The sequence below is a fragment of the Mustela nigripes genome, chromosome 1, assembly GCF_022355385.1.
Source record: "Mustela nigripes isolate SB6536 chromosome 1, MUSNIG.SB6536, whole genome shotgun sequence".
NCBI classification, from domain to species: domain Eukaryota; kingdom Metazoa; phylum Chordata; class Mammalia; order Carnivora; family Mustelidae; genus Mustela; species Mustela nigripes.
In genome coordinates, this window is record NC_081557.1 from 41239039 (window position 1) to 41255643 (window position 16605).

The 16605-nt window shown below is 38.5% G+C and overlaps 1 protein-coding gene across 2 annotated transcripts in view; it reads right to left on the minus strand.

Moving 5' to 3' along the window:
- SWAP70 (switching B cell complex subunit SWAP70) overlaps window positions 1-16605 on the minus strand; it is a 68003-nt gene that overhangs the window by 36739 nt on the left and 14659 nt on the right. For both annotated transcript variants that reach the window (XM_059408457.1, XM_059408466.1), the window contains one exon: window positions 6745-6885. In XM_059408457.1, the coding sequence (XP_059264440.1) occupies window positions 6745-6885 (141 nt within the window). The remainder of the gene's footprint in view (window positions 1-6744; window positions 6886-16605) is intronic.

A 16605-nucleotide genomic window follows, 5' to 3' on the forward strand; every position in this document is an offset into this window, starting at 1 on the left:
AGATTAGTGGTTTCTTAGGAGTGTGGGGAAGGAGAGAGTGAGTCCTAATGGATACAGTTTTTTTGAAGGAAGGTAAAGAAAATATTCTAAAATTGACTATGGTGTTGTCTGCACAAAAGAAGTGACTACACTACACTACACTACACTGGGTGGTTCAGTATGTTAAGCATCAGACTCTTGGCTTGAGCTCAGGCCATGATCTCAGGGTCCTGGGATTGAGCCATGTCAAGCTCCCACTCAGCAGGAGTCTACCTGTCTACCTCTCTCCCTCCCCCTGCTCACACTCGTGTTTCTCCCTAAAATACACAAATAAATGTTTTTTTTGTTTTTTTGTTTTAAAGTCCCTAGGATGCCTGAGTGGCTCAGTCAGTGAAACATCTGCCTTTGGCTCAGGTCATGATTCCAGGATCCTGGGATCAAGTCCCACATCAGACTCATTGCTTGGCGGGAAGCCTGCCTCTCCCTCTGCCTGCCGCTCCCCCTGTTTGTGTGCTCACTCTCTCTCTGACAAATAAATAAAATCTTAAAAAAGAAGTGGTTATACCAAGAACCACTGAATTATACACTTTAACTAAGGCTTTTATTTTAAAAAACAGTATTTCTTTAAACCATGTCACTCTTATATTGCTGGCCACAGTACCCAGTGGCATAAAGTCATCCACAATTTTCAGCATTTAACCTCTTTTTTCACCAGAAATTTTTAGTGCTGGGCACCACCTGGGTGGCTCAGTCAATTAAATGTCCAACTCTTGATTTCCGCTCAGGTCATGATCTCAGCGTCATGAGATCAGGCCGCACCCATCAGGCTCTGTGCTGGGCATGGAGCCTGTTTAAGATTCTCTCCCTCCCTCTCTCTCTGTCCCTCTCCAACCACCTCTTCACCTCAAACACATGCTCTCCCCCTCTCAAAAAATTAAAATTGAAAAAAAAAGTCCTTAGTGCTGTATAACTTCACAAATGTGATGAAAATATAGAGTCTGACTTGACCATTATGCCAAAATAATACTACGTAACTCTTAAGCAACAATGAAAGAAAAAATAACACAGGCTAATAAATTTTAAAAATCTGTACAAAAACATGGTTTTGGGTAGTTGAGAGCAGTAGGACTTCCTACTGAATGACAGTTGTTAGGCACCCATTTGAAGATATTTTGATTGCTGATGATATACGGATTCAAGCAACAGAAATCTGAAACTTCATTTTATGGAAGAACTAGAACTGACATGAACAGCAAGCTTTTGGTATGTCAGCCTAGAAAACAGAATGCAGATGCTACTAGCCTTTAGAGAAAGGACATTATATTGAACCGAAACATTTCTTTTTGCTTTTCTTCCATGTGTATGTATGTTTCCAAAAAGCCAAAAGCAAAAAAGAAAAGGATTTTTTTTTTAAAGATTCTATTTATTTATTTGACAGAGAGAGATCACAAGTAGGCAGAGAGGCAGGCAGAGAGAGAGAGGGAAGCAGGTCCCCTGCTGAGCAGAGAGCCCAATGCGGGACTCGATCCCAAGATCCTGAGATCACGACCTGAGCGGAAGGCAGCAGCTTAAACCACTGAGCCACCCAGGTGCCCAAGAAAAGGATTCTTCTAGGAAAGCAGCAAATTCCCCAATGAGACTAGGCATCTTGCTAACAGATTACTATTGGTTTTAGTCATAAATAGCTCAGAACAACCCTTAAAATGTGGAATCAGGAAAAAGAACTGAAAATGATTCAGACCCAAAAGCCTAACAAGTTATTAAATCTCATAAGAGAATTAGATTGCTACATAAATATGCTGAAGCAGAATTACCTTTTGATGTAATCTATCAGGGCTCAGTAGTAAAAAGGTAACAAATATATTGCTTTCTTCAATTATTTACTGTCAGATAATCCAGATATAACATCTCTTTGCAAAAAAAGAAGAGGGGAGGCTCACAAAAACATTCTTCCTAAATGTTCACAGAATCCCATTTTTTACTAAAGAAGAAATTTAACAAAAAAGTAAAAAAATAAAAGTTAACACTCTGGGAAGGCAAAATAATTGATACAAGAACACAGGCATATTAATCATTTGATGTCTCAGGAAAGCTGAAAATAAATCCTGTCATCATGAAGAACAACAGAAATATGATTATCTCTGAAAGCAAATACAGAAATCAATTGGAAAAATTGGTTTTTAGAAAGTGAATTTCAACATAATTTATCTCTCAGTCCCAGCCCCTTCAGAATAATTAACCTAGACAAAGGCAAAAAACCTCTAAAACCACCTGGAGAAAATGTGATGAGAATGAACACTAAAGAACACAAGATACTAATTATGAGAAAAGACTCATGTTAAAACTCGTGTTTTTTGAGAAAAAAACCTAAGAAACTAGAGGCTGACAGAGTTTGAGATTTGTCAGAATAGCTTTTAAGCCTCTCCCCCTTCCCCTATATACCCCATAATTGGAAAAACAATAATTCTTAAAGGAAGTAATTAATCCCTCAACAGTACAGTTAAAAGAACACTGATCTAGAAATTAAATGGCTTAGGTTTAAAATCTCTCTAACCCTTATTAGTTAGGCAACCTTATGCTCAGCTTCCTCCTAGGTTAAATGGGAGTAAGAATTCCAGTTATGCATTACAGGATTAACATGAGGATCGAATGAGATAGTGTGTGATGTGTATGTGTGTGTGTGTGTGTGTGTGTGTGTGTGTGTTTATGTATATGTATATGTATGACACACACAGATATGTTATCACATCTTGCAAATTTAATCATTATTTTCTATTTCTTTTGCATAACTAATTAGAATCTCTAAACTTTATGTTAACGTTCTCCAGTCACTATTGGCACTTTTTCAACCAAGTTTCAAAACAAGGCACTAATCTTTTTCAATTTAAACCCACACCATGGAAACCTTGGCTGTTTTATTTGGATTGAAGGACTGGCAAAATTCCACTCCAGGTGGCTAAGCAATAATAAACAAGAACTTACTGTTTCATCATATCCTCATTCATTTTGAGTAAGTTTTTCTCCAAACTTAGTAGCTAATTTTGAACTTTTTAAATACTGCTATATTTGCTCCCCCCATTACAAAACTTTAAAACACCTAAATACTAAAGGAAAAAACATTTTAAAGCTTAAAATTCAAGGTATTTAATGAAAGTTACACCAACAAGAACAAAATGCAGTATTAGGGTACAGCACTTTGAGACATGAAACCATGTTTCTCTATCCACTGGCCCACCCTACACAAATTCTAGCACTGAAAAGGCAATTTTCAGATTTCTGAATACTTCCCAGTACATTCTACATTTTAATAACAGACACAATTCTGCTGACTGTTTTTTAATTTGGGGGGAGGGTAGAGAGCAGAAGGAGAGGGAGAAAGAGAATCTTTCTTTTTTTTTTTTTTTAAGATTTTATTTATTTATTTGACAGACAGAGATCAGAAGTAGGCAGAGAGGCAGGCAGAGAGAGAGGGGGAAGCAGGCTCCCTGCTGAGCAGAGAGCCAGATGTGGGGCTTGATCCCAGGACCCTGAGATCACAACCTGAGCCGAAGGCAGAGGCTTAACCCACTGAGCCACCCAGGCACCCCGGAGAAAGAGAATCTTAAGCAGGCTCCACACCCAGTGCAGACCCCAAGGGAAAGCTCAATCTCAGAACCCTGAGATCACAACCTAAGCCAAAATCAAGAGTTGGGATGCTTAACCAACAGAGCCACCCAGGTGCCACTGACTATCTTTAATTTTTAAGATTAAACACACTCACACAGCAGGGCATCAAATATTTGTGGAATTTAAGACATATTTACTTATAATACAACTACAGAGCACAAATGAACTACCTCATCAATGAACAGAACAGCACCCAGGAAAAGCTCCAGAAAATAGTACAGCATCATATGAAATTTTGAGACCTCACAAATCAGTTTCCATATAATCTGATTTAAAACATTTCTAAAGATTTATTTATTTATTTATTTATTTCAGAGAAAGGGGGAGAGAGAGAAAGTTCACAGGCAAGGGGTAGAGCAGAGGAAGAGGGAGAGGCAGACTTCCCACAGACCAGGGAGCTTCCTGCAGGGCTCATTCCCAGGACTCCTGGATCATGACTGGAGCCAGAGGCAGGCACTTAACTGACTGAGCCACCCAGGCGACCCTAGACAATTTTTTTATTGAAACATAATTCACATACCATAAAACTTGCATTTTAAAGTGTACAATTCAATAGATTTTAATATATTCACAAAGTTTTGCAACTACCATCACTATCTAATTCTAGAACATTTTCATCATTCCAAAAAGAAATCCCAAGCCCATTGGTAGTTACTCACCATTCCAACTTCCCCTCAACCTCTGTCAACCACTAATCTACTTTTTATCTCTATTTGTTTGCCTATTTTAGGCATTTCATATAAGTGGAATCACATAATTTGTGGCTTCTGTGAGCCTTATTAAATCTTGTATTTCATTATGGTAGATTTCTCTTATTTTCCTAATAATTAGGCATGATCAAAGCAATGTTATCATCTCTACAGGGAATACTTAAAACACATATAAGCACATATACACATAAAACAAACACAAATAAAGAGCAGAAAATTGTATTGTGGGGTGCCTGGTGGCTCAGTGGCTTAAGCCTCTGCTTTCTGCTCAGGTCATGATCTCAGGGTCCTGGGATCGAGCCCCATATTGGGCTCTCTGCTCAACGGGGAGCCTGTTTTCCCCTCTCTCTCTCTGCCTGCCTCTCTGCCTACTTGCGATCTCTCTCTCTCTCTCTCTGTGTCAAATAAATAAATAAAATCTTAAAAAACAAAAAAAGAAGAAAGAAAATTGTATTGTGAGACTGATACGGAATAATAGACACAGGTACAAAGAATCCTACATAAATGAAAACATTGTAATCTTGACAACCTTTGCAATAAAATTTCTGAAAAATCTGATTTTTTATATTTTAAAATTTTATTTATTTATTTGACAAAGAGAGAGAGCACAAGCAGGGGGAGTGGCAGGCAGAGAGAGAGAGGGAGAAGCAAGCTCCCTGCTCAGCAGGCAGCCAAACACAGGGCTCAATCCCAGGACCCGGGGATCATGATCTGCGCTGATGGCAGATGCTCAACCGTCTGAGCCACCCAGGCACACTAAAACATGAGACTTTTTAAAAGAACCTTGACCAACATCTTGACCTTTTCCAAACTACTAACTTAACTTATTCTCATAAATTTTAATTACTGTACTTTACTATTATAAAAAGATATTGAATATAAAAAATGTATACAAATACAGCAATAAAAAAATCCAAAGAAACCATAGGAAAAAATACATAAATAGTTGTGGTATTTAGGTGATGGGAAAATATAGTTTTTAAATTTTTTTTAAGTTTATTTATTTAAGTCTTCTCTACACCCAATGTGGGGCTCATACTCACAACCTCAAGATCAAGAGTCACATGCTCCTCTGACTTAGCCAGCCAGGTGTCCCTAAATGTATTTTCTTTTTAATTTAAAAGTATTATCACTGTCACTTTTTGAAAGGCATTTTTAAGATATATCCAAAAATTTCATGCTTGGTGTTATAAATAGCCAAAGCAGGAATTTCCCAGCCATTCATGTGAATATATAATTAATTTCATACCTAAACAAAGTTAGACAATATGGAAAAATGACACTAATATATCATTCAGTTAAAAAAAAACAATTTGGGGGAAAGGGGGTTGGGAGAAGGGGTGTGGGATTATGGACATTGGGGAGGGTATGTGCTTTGGTGAGTGCTGTGAAGTGTGTAAATCTGGCGATTCACAGACCTGTACCCCTGGGGATAAAAATATATGTTTATAAAAAATTAAAAATTAAAAAAAAAACAATTTGAAGAAGTTTATGTATAGCATGATCCAAGCCCTATGGAAACAAACACTATGTATTATGTACAGGGATATTTACATGCATATATTTAAAAAGACTGGCAAAGATATTCACCAAACTGTTAAAGGTGGTTACTCATGGAGTGTGAGACTAGAAAGAGTAAAGAGACATTCACTTTTTATTTCATATATTTTTGTATTAACTGCCTATTTAATAAGCATACGAAACCTTTCATAATTTTTAATCACCGATTTTTTTAAATTATTTGAAGGTGCCATCCGTTTATTTTCTTCTAAATAGAAATAGAAGTACATTAAATTCAACACCTTCTTCTGTCAATTTTTAATTATCCAAACCAGAAGAGAAATTGAACATGGCAGCAATGCCAATAGGTTATATTTGGCTTCCAAACACAAAACAGGTTTTTGCAGCATCTTTATTCATTATATACCCCAGAGGGAGCATCTGAGCAATACCCTGAAAAGTCTATGATGAAAACTTTGCTGTACAATAGCTATTTAGTAAAGATAATTAATATCACCTTTGGTATTCATGTTTTACCCTAACACACCCATGCTTTAACAATCATTGCCAGTACATGTGGAACCAGAATTTTAAAAGGAGGGGGGGGGAGCACTCTAAGGAAACATTACAGACTAATACAAAGTACAGTTCTTAATTTCAAAAAATGAGCCAAGCTGCAAAATACCAAACCAACTTTAAGAAGACAGTGAAGAGGAAGAAATAGGAAATGTCAGTCTCCCATTCTTTCTTTCGTTTCTGACTGACTTATCCTCCTGATGCATCACACCTAAAATCCTTACTGAACGAACTCACCAGCAAGAGGCTCTGGGGCCCACTTGAAATGTGCAAACCAAACCACTCTGAAAGCAAGAAGACATCAGAAACATACCTTTTCCAGAATGAACTTGTTTAAATATGGCATGTAGCCCTGATTGGAAACAGGCCCCTCATCATCGTCCCGGAAGTGCTCTTCAAGGGCAACAGGGTCATGTGGAACCTTCAGCACTGTGCACAGGTTATGGGAAAGGACCTAAGGGGGAAAGAAAGTCATTTAAAGGCATCCACAAACCAACACATGGCAGCTTCACTGTCTGAGCACTACTGGCTGCTCCCTGCCCTAGGAAAAAAAGATGGAGAAATGAGCTAACAAATGCTGGGTGAGTACTGCTCGCCTGCCTGCTCCTCACTTGGTTGTTACCTCATTCCCTCCCCAGTTCTGGCTCACTTCAAAAAGTCTCTTTTACGTGCCTACAATGAGCCGGCTCCACGCCAGATCTGTGACTCTACACAGGAATAAAGGGAACAGCAACAGGAATGCAGTCAATAAGACTGTGACAGTGCTGGGCAGTGACAGATGGAGCTACGCTTGTGGTGGGCACAGCATCAAGTATAGAGAAGGTGAATCACGACGCTGTACACTTGAAACTTCTAGACACTGTGTGTCAACTCTACTAAAAAGAAATATGTTTACATATCTGTGACTATAATATTCCTTAGAGTTTTTTATTACTTGGCCCACATTAGAAAGAAAAAAGGGGGGGGTGCCTGGGTGGCTCAGTGGGTTAAAGCCTCTGCCTCGGCTCAAGTCACGATCCCAGAGTCCTGGGATCGAGCCCGGCATCGGGCTCTCTGCTTGGCAGGAAGCCTGCTTCCTCCTCTCTCTTTCTGCCTGCCTCTCTGCCTACTTGTGATCTCTGTCTGCCAAATAAATAAATAAAATCTTTAAAAAAAAAAAAAAAAGAAGAAGAAGAAGAAGAAAGAAATTAAAAAGAGCTGGGAAGGGCCAAAACAATGTTTTCAAAATTAAATTCCCCAGGTAGAGCAGTGTCAGTGAGAGCTGTCTGAGAAAGAACGTGGAACCAGACAGCTGCAGCTGAGGGTTCTGGACAAAGTGACTGACCAGGGCCAATCATACCTTTCTGGGCTCCAGTGTTCTCTCACTTGTTACAACACAAAGGGCCAAGTTAATATACAAAGGTACCAAACATTATTTAGCAATCGCTAAGTGTCCAAATATCTCTAAAATCCTAGGATACTAGACTGTTTTCAGCATGAGTATTAAAAAAAAATAAATACAAAAAGAAAAAAGAAACCAAGGGCCTGGTTTAGAAGAAATAGGAGAAAATTTATTGAAAAAATATCTCAGAAGTCACCAAAATGGTTGAAAGTCTTTTGTAGAAAATTTGCATTCCATATACAAAGCGTTACTGGTTTTGGCATAACCTGAGCTCATAATTAATACTCAGGCAGTTCAAGTAGCAGTTTGGGCTCTCTGAGTACTAACCTCATTTTGCATTAAATGAAAGTTTTACAGTAAAACTTAAATCCCTCCCGTTTTCATTTGTGCATTCTGTACAGGTCAATTATAGAGCTCTGGCTGTACTTTAACAGAGAATCTTACCAAATGTTAAATTCCAGGTTAAAATACTACCTACTTTTCTCAGCCCTACACATTTAATCACTTGAAGAACCACATTCATCTTAATGCCATTAAGCAAGTCACTTTTTTCTGCATACACATGTTTCAGTTAGGATTTTTTAAGATTAAAAAAAGTAACCTATAAAAAGAATATTTGCATATCTTCTCTCTATATTTGTTTTGTTTCTCAAAGCTTCCTTTATCTGGAGATCCTTTTCAACATGCTCTACTGGTTTTAAGGAAGTAAGTAAAGGAAAGGAAGTAAATTCACAAATGGTTATAAATGAAGTAATGAAGACTTTTATCAGCCCCTACAAAGCAGGCTGTGTTTCTCAAGCAAAATCTCTATTTGCCAATAGTAGAGCACATGAAAAGAGCACGGTAGAGCTTTTGCTGAAGAATCTTGTACCGCAGTCAGCAGAAACCTAAATAGATATTTCCTTTCTCTATTTACCTAGTAAAACTTACAGAGTAAATTACCTACTTCCACAGAGGTTTTGTGAGGATCAACTTCAAGTACATAAAGCGCTTAAAACCTGTAAAGCACCATAGAAATAGGAGTTTAGAGAAATAAGGAGTGATTTTCTCAGAAAAGGCTCAAAGGTCATTCAAATCCGAAATCATTTGGGACTTCGAGTAAAAATTCCCAACCACTGGTTAAATTATGATGCATTCATAAAACATTAAGAACAATAAGGAAGCTCACTATCTAGTGATATGAAAAGATCTCTAAGATAAGTGAAAAAAGTAATATGCTTAAGATTATGTTTAGTGTGCCATCTTTTATGTAAAAGAAAAAGAAAGAAAAAATAAGAAACTCTAGCAGAGTGGCACCTCAGTGGCTCAGTAGGTTGAGTGTCTGCCTTCAGCTCAGGTCATGATCCCAAGGCCCTGGAATCCCATGCCAGAGAGCCACATCAGGCTCCTTGCTCAGCAGGGAGCCTGCCTCTCCCTCTGTCTGCTGCTCCCCCTCCTTGGGCTCTCTCTCTGACAAATAAATAAATCTTAAAAATAGATAAATAAAGGTTCTATTTCTTTAAAAAATTAAAAACTCTAGCAGAATATATAAAAAACTAGTAACAGTCGGGGAAAGACTAGCTTGGTGGTAGACCTGAGGAAGGAAGACTTTTCACTGCACCTCCTCTTTTTCTTAAGCTTGAAAAAAATTTTATCTAATCAAAAATGTTCTATTAAAAAAAATTAAACATGTATTTTTAGAAAGTGGCTGACATAAGATCATACAGCTAGATCTATTTAACTTCGAAGTCTATATTTTTTCTTTCACATTAATCCACTCTCTAGAGATAGGTATAAAAGGAAGGCAATTTCCACAGCAATTACCATGATTAACAGATGAGTGTGATGTAAGGACAATCAATGAGTTCAGAAAAGAAAAACAATGTGTGTTAAAGTGACTTCACAGAGGAAGTGATATGTAATCTAGGCCTTAAAATATGGAGAGCTTTTTGGACAGAAAAGGGCAATTAGAAGGCTTTTAGATAGGGGAGTAACATGAGAAAAGTAGTTGATCAATGCAAACTCCCAAAGGTACAAAAAGGATACACCAATCTCTCCCACACCCCTCTCTCTCTGCCTTCGGGTTTTATAGATCTTCCAACTAAAGTCCTGGCAGGAGCTTTACCTGCCATATTGTCATCCTCCTCATCCTATAGTTGATAAGTACTGGCTTAAAGACATAAAATTTCTCTTGTTTTGTTTTTAACTAAGGTTACTTAGCAGAACAGAGACTAGAATTCAGGTTTTGTAATCCCTGGTCCAACACTCTCTAGTAATAAAGGACATCATAGTTTTAGGTCTCTAAAGTAAACAATGCTCTTTTTATGTGTAGGTGCTTAGTTCAATTCAGTGATCCCACCAAAGAAGATTTAGATTTGAACTCTAGACTTCTCTAGAATTTTCTTAACTGCCTTTCTTTATTTTATTTAGTTAAACAAACTGAGGGAGACAACACTTAATAGTAACAATGACCCTAGAGAAGATCTGAGCGCTAGCCCTGCTCATGCAGTCTGTTCCTGCTCAGTGGTTTGCCACTTACCATTTTATAATGCTTTAATGTTTTGCTACCTATTTGCTCATACTGAGCACACTCACTGCAGAATAAGGTGTTAAACCTGCTTCTAAAAAAAAATTTTTTTAAAGACCAATCCTTAACTGTCAACCCAAACTTGCTTTATGAATTCAAGCAAAAGCACTACAATTTGATTATAAACTGGCTTTTTTCATTGTTAATATGGCCTAGAATAGGGAAGTCTTTGTCAAACAAAATAACAAACTGAATAATAGATAACTGAAAAGGTTTTGTTAATAAAACAGAAAAAAAAAGTGTGCTATCTTTAAAACTTTTCAAAAAATTTTATCAGGGGCGCCTGGGTGGCTCAGTGGGTTAAGCCGCTGCCTTCGGCTCAGGTCATGATCTCAGGGTCCTGGGATCGAGTCCCACATCAGGCTCTCTGCTCAGCAGGGAGCCTGCTTCCTCCTCTCTCTCTGCCTGCCTCTCTGCCTACTTGTGATCTCTGTCTGTCAAATAAATAAATAAAATCTTTAAAAAAAAAAATTTTATCAGGATAAATAAATAAAATCTTTTAAAAAGGTAGGGGGTGGCATGCCTGGGTGGCTCAGTCAGTTAAGCATCTGCCTTCAGCTCAGTTTATGATCCCAGGGTCCTGAGGTAGAGTCCCACATTGGGGTCCCTGCTCAGTGAGGAGTCTGCTTCTCCTTCTCCTCCTGTTCTTGTGTTCTTTCTTTCTCAAATAAATAAATAAATGAAATCTTTTTTTTTTTTTAATTATCAGCAATTTTTTTTAAAACCCTGAATGGTATCTCAAGTTTTTTAATAAAAAAATGTATAAAGTAATCAAAATCTTAAAGGCCAGAATACAAACTACTAGTAAGAAGTAAACACTCCGTAAGCTTGTATAGTACTTTATGCTTTTTAGAGTAGACTGGCATCGTCCATTGGTGGTTTTAGTCTCACCCCAGGGAAAGGTAGGTATTATTGCTATTTTACAGATGAAGAGTCTGAGTCAGAGGTTTGGAGATATCCCCAAATCACAGAATTTTATGTGTAGTGAAACTGGGCCAGAACCCAAGCCTCCTGTTCTGATGCCCCTTCCACATTTGCCACTTGCCCTCTGTTTCTGGAAGAACAGAGAGCCCAATACCCTGTGACCACGTATGCATGTTGTAGATAAGGTGCACTGATGGACTGGTACTCGCCTAGCCCTACCTAATCAGTTCTCCAGGACCCAATAAGATGTCTGGCACTATTTTGTGGAGCCAAGTTAAATCCAGTGGCAAAGAACTACACATGCCTAGAACTCTGGAACCATTCTCTCTCAGGAAGCCCCTCTCCTAGCAGCCATCTTTGGGGGAACCAGTTCCAAGAAGTGCTAGCCTCTCCAGATGAGGAAGCTGGAAAATAGATCAGGACAAAAGCAATCAGGACAAGAGGGCTGCAAGTTCTCGATTTGCATGAGGACTGCCCATGAATCACTCTAATCAGGCTGTTTGCAAGTTTCTCAAAAAAGTTGAATTGATCCCACTTCAAATGCCTGCTTCCAAAGGCCATTCTTCTAGCGCCCACATGATTGCTAAGCAACTTTGCTCTCATTCCCTTGATTTGAAGAATAAACTATTGTTACTATAATAAAAGATCCATATCCATGCCAACAACCCATCTCTCCAGTCCTTTCATATCTACTATTGCCTCTGCAGGGCCTTTGCTGAAGAGAGATGACTAATTAGCTGCATGAGCCCTGTTCATTGGTCTGTTCCTATTCAGTGGTTTGCCATTTACCCTTTTTAAGCACTTTACTCCAACTATCATGAAAACAAAACCAAGGATGACGAACGACTAAGCAGTGTTTTAACACACATGAGTGCATAATCTTTACCCTCCTCCCTCCCAAGATGTAGAGATTATAAAGGTTCTCTGAAATGTGCCCCCCCACAAGTCACACAGTTTCCCTTTACAGGATGTGCGTAATGGGCAAACTTCAACACTGAAGAAAAGGGGGGTGGGGATCTCTATTCCAATAAGCTTATCTGAACCAACACAATTATAGAATTATAGTTCATAATAAGCAATCTTTAGGGAAAAAAAACATGAAAATTCCTGTCTGATTTATAAAATTTCAAGCTAATGGCAAATTACCAGAAAACTCTTCCTAACAATGAAGCAGAATGACCAATTTCCTACCAGTATTATGCCCTGCCTTAAGAGCATTGTCTTAATAGAAGTCCTGCCCCTTACCACATAGAGTCATTTTCCCTTTCCTGACAATATCCTTTCATCCTGCTTATCACTGTTTCAATCTTGCTTGCTTTCTCTTAAATTATCTTTACTGTATTCAACCTCAGAAATCTCCAACTCAATGTTGATTCAGGCCTAAATGCAATACTAGACACTTTTACCAAATAAATCTTTTTTTTTTTTTTTGAAGATTTTATTTATTTATTTGACAGAGAGAGAGCACGCGCTAGAGAGCACAATCGGGGAGCAGCAGAGGCAGAGGGAGAAGGAGACTCCCCGCTGAGCAGGGAGCCCAAAGCAGACTCCATCCCAGGATTCTGGTATTATGACCTAAGCCAAAGGCAGATGTTTAAAGGACTGAGCCACCCAGGCGCCCCTTACTAAGTTAATCTTTAAGTGCTGCTTATACCACATTATTCCCTCATCTAAAATTCAAAAAAAGTCTACAGAAGTAAAAAACCAAATAAGTATCTCATCTGTATATTTAAGTCCACTCGACAAATCAGGCCCTTGTTAGCTTTTTAGCATTTCTTCCTACCCCTCTGTACCAACAATACAATTCCCACCAAACAACTTTACTGGTTGAAAGCATCTAAACACCTCAAATATCTAACAATAGTAAAGTGGTTAAATAAAACATGGTGCATCAACACAGTGAAATAGTTTATAGCCATTATTAAGAATGCTGTCTGTATCTATGAGGAGTGATATGCAAAGATAACCCTAACACCTCTTTAAGAAAATAGGTTACAGAGGTGCCTAGGTGGCTCCGTCTGTTAAGCGTCTACCTTCAGCTCAGGTCATGATCCCAGGGTCCTATGATCAAGCCCCACATCGGGCTCCCTACTGGGCGGGAAGCCTGCTTCTCTCTTCCCCCACTCTCCCTGCCTCTGTTCCTGCTCTCGCACTCGCTCTCTCTCTCTCTCTCTCTCTCTGTCAAGTAAACAAAAGAAACCTTAAAAAAAAAAAAAAGAATAAAAAGAAAATAGGTTTAAAAAGTATATGAAATACAGTCCCATTTATATAAAAGGATGAGTATGTTTGTGTATATGCAACTGTGTGCATGCATGTGTATATGCATAAAGAGCAAGGAGAAGGAGGAAAAAGCGGTGGAAGAAACAGAAAAGATGTTAGAAAGATATTCACTGAAAAGTTAACTGCATCTGCCCTTGGTGGTGGAATTTTGGGTACTTTTAACTTTGCCTTTATACTTCAACGCATTGTTTGAATATTCTACATATTATCTTTATAATCAGAAAAAGTGAAGTTCTTATATTTATGGAAAACTTAAAAATTAAGTATGTCTGGAGGTTCCAGGGAACACCAATAAAATTACAAAAAATTATAAAAATATGAAGAGATCACTCTAGGAATATAGAATTGATGAAACTAACTCAGTTCAGTCATCACAAAGAACTAGGCTTTGCCATGCCTCTTAAAGAAGCCACATGATGGGCAACAAAGTCTCCCAATCTGGGACAACTTCCTTAGATTCCAGTCTCCCTCCTGCTGGATTACAGCATAAGCAAATGTTTTAAGATAAATCATGTATAAAAATATTTAACTCCAATAAGTGTATCTATCTCTCCCACTACTCTGTAAGCTCTGTAAAGGGAAGATCTATATTTTATCCAACTGTACAATACCAAAGCCTAATAAAGTACCTGATCAACAAATGTGTGCTAAATGAGCCCTATTTAAGAATTTTCTTATGTCTCTCTCTCTTTAATTTAGTTTGCTTCTCCATCATTTTTATCTAGATCTAAGTCTTTGAATTTACTTCATTGTACTACCACTATATTCTACTGGAGAGCATTTTTGTTTAATTGGAATCTCTAATTCAGATCATTTTTAGAGTAAAAACCAATGCCCCCATTAGTTATTCATGCCACCAGAACTAGCAGGCATAATTCATTTGACCTGCAGTCTAGTAAAGCAATCCATTTCCTCAAAATTCAAGTTGAGATTTTTTTTTTTTCAAGTTGAGATTTTTGAGGAAGGGACTCAGTAAGAATTAAGCAACTGTGAGAGAGAACACTGTAACAGAAGAGAGAAAAATTAGGTCGTTCAATTTAGTACACTCTACTCCAAAAGAAAATCTGAAGACACAGTATACACCCAAAGTGATGATAAACATCACAAATCTGAGGTTTATCGTTGCTGTCCCCTCTTCTGATCACTGTCTCCTTATGGCCCCCATAATATGGCTCCCATCCTTATCAATCTCATGAAATTGCTTTTTCAAAAGGATTCTGTGGCAGACACGTTTAGGCTCCTCAGCCAATGACCGAGCAAGATGGTGATATCATTTGTTCCTAGTTTTGTCAGGTCCGTATCACAATTTGATAACTTCCTTTTCCCAATTCTGCTTCCTCTTTCTCTCTTTTTTCCCCCCATAGGTGTTTCTTCTCAGTAGCCCTTTTGCAATCCCAACTCTGTCTCACCATCTGCTTCCTGGAGAACCTATCATAGGACAGACACCTTCTGAACAAGTCATTCTCCCAAGTTGCTAGCACTTGGCAATCTGGATCACCCCCATCCTCTTAGACTTATGTTGGTTCTTCTCCTTAGGAAAATGAGGGGTAAGGGAGGTGAACCCATAAAGGCACCTCTACCAAAGCTCAATTTTCAACCCTGAGTTCTTTCTCCCTATTCTCTTCTTCAAAAGTGCTTTTATTCTGACAATGTTAAGTTACCTCTATTTTAATAACTCTCACATCTCCTTTTGGTCTTTCCCTCTGATTTACATCCCTACATCTAGAGATTTCTACACTAAATTTACCTCACATCCAAAAAAACCCAAAGAATTCATCACCTTTTTCCCCAAAAAACAGGCTTCCCACCCTGATGCTAACTTTGGTACTATCATTCCTTTCACAACAAATCATGGACTCTACTCTTCTTGTACCTCCTTAACTTAAAGATTGTCCTATTGCTAAATCTAATTCAGCACCCCCCAAGGCCAACTCCTCTCTCCACTGAATGAACTGCTCTATCAACTTATGGCTAACCAGAAAATGTAATGCTGGCGAAACAGGGGCTCCCCATCCTCAGCAGCAGGTTCCATTCTCCCTTCTGAGACTCCAACAAAGAGCTGCTGCAGAGCAAACACTCAACAGGATATGACTGTGGTAAACACACCAAGCTAACATAGTTAAATTAGAAGGCTAACCCTCAAAGACCTCATCAGATACTCTACATTTTACAAATGAGGAAGCTGAAGCCCAGCAAGAAGTGACTTCCCATGGCTACACAAGTATCAGAGCAAAGACAGTTCTCCTGACTCCCCAACAAAGTGCTCTTTCCTGAGACTTTTTCCTGTTTTTCCAGAGGATTTATTTTCTGTATCTTTCATCACAGATGTTCTTACAGACAAGTCTGACGCATCATCCCTTAAGGTCCACGACAAATGCCTCTTCCTCTAGAAGTATTCTCTGACCTAACTCCTCCAATCCTCCCCTTAAGCTAGGTAAGTTCCCCTCCTCTGTGCATCCAGCACTTTTTTTCTGGTGAAAGTTTAATTTAAAAATAGTTAGAAAATGAATGCTTGTCTTTAAACAAGAATGACAATTAATAAATGGACAAAAATGATAAAACTAATCTTAAAATTCACTATATTGGGGCACCTGGGTGGCTCAGCGGGTTAAAACCTCTGCCTTTGGTTCAGGTCATGATCCCAGGGTCCTGGGATGGAGCCCCACATTGGGCTCTCTGCTCAGCAGGGAGCCTGCTTCCCCCACTCTCTCTCTGCCTGCCTCTCTGCCTACTTATGATCTCTGTCTGCCAAATAAATAAAAATCTTTTTTAAAAAATCACTATATTGCACCCAACAATAAAATAATTCATTACAGGCAAGTGTTATGAATAGATTCCACAAGGCTTAGGTGAAATGTGTACTTTATCTCACTATATTTGAATTGACAGTTTGCTGGGTCTCCATCAATCCCAGGATTAAAGCTCTATAAGGGTAAGGAACAAACCTGTTTTGATTCCCACAGCCACCATCCCAGTCCAGCCCTCATCAACTGACTCATCAACTTTCACAGATGCTCCCCAAT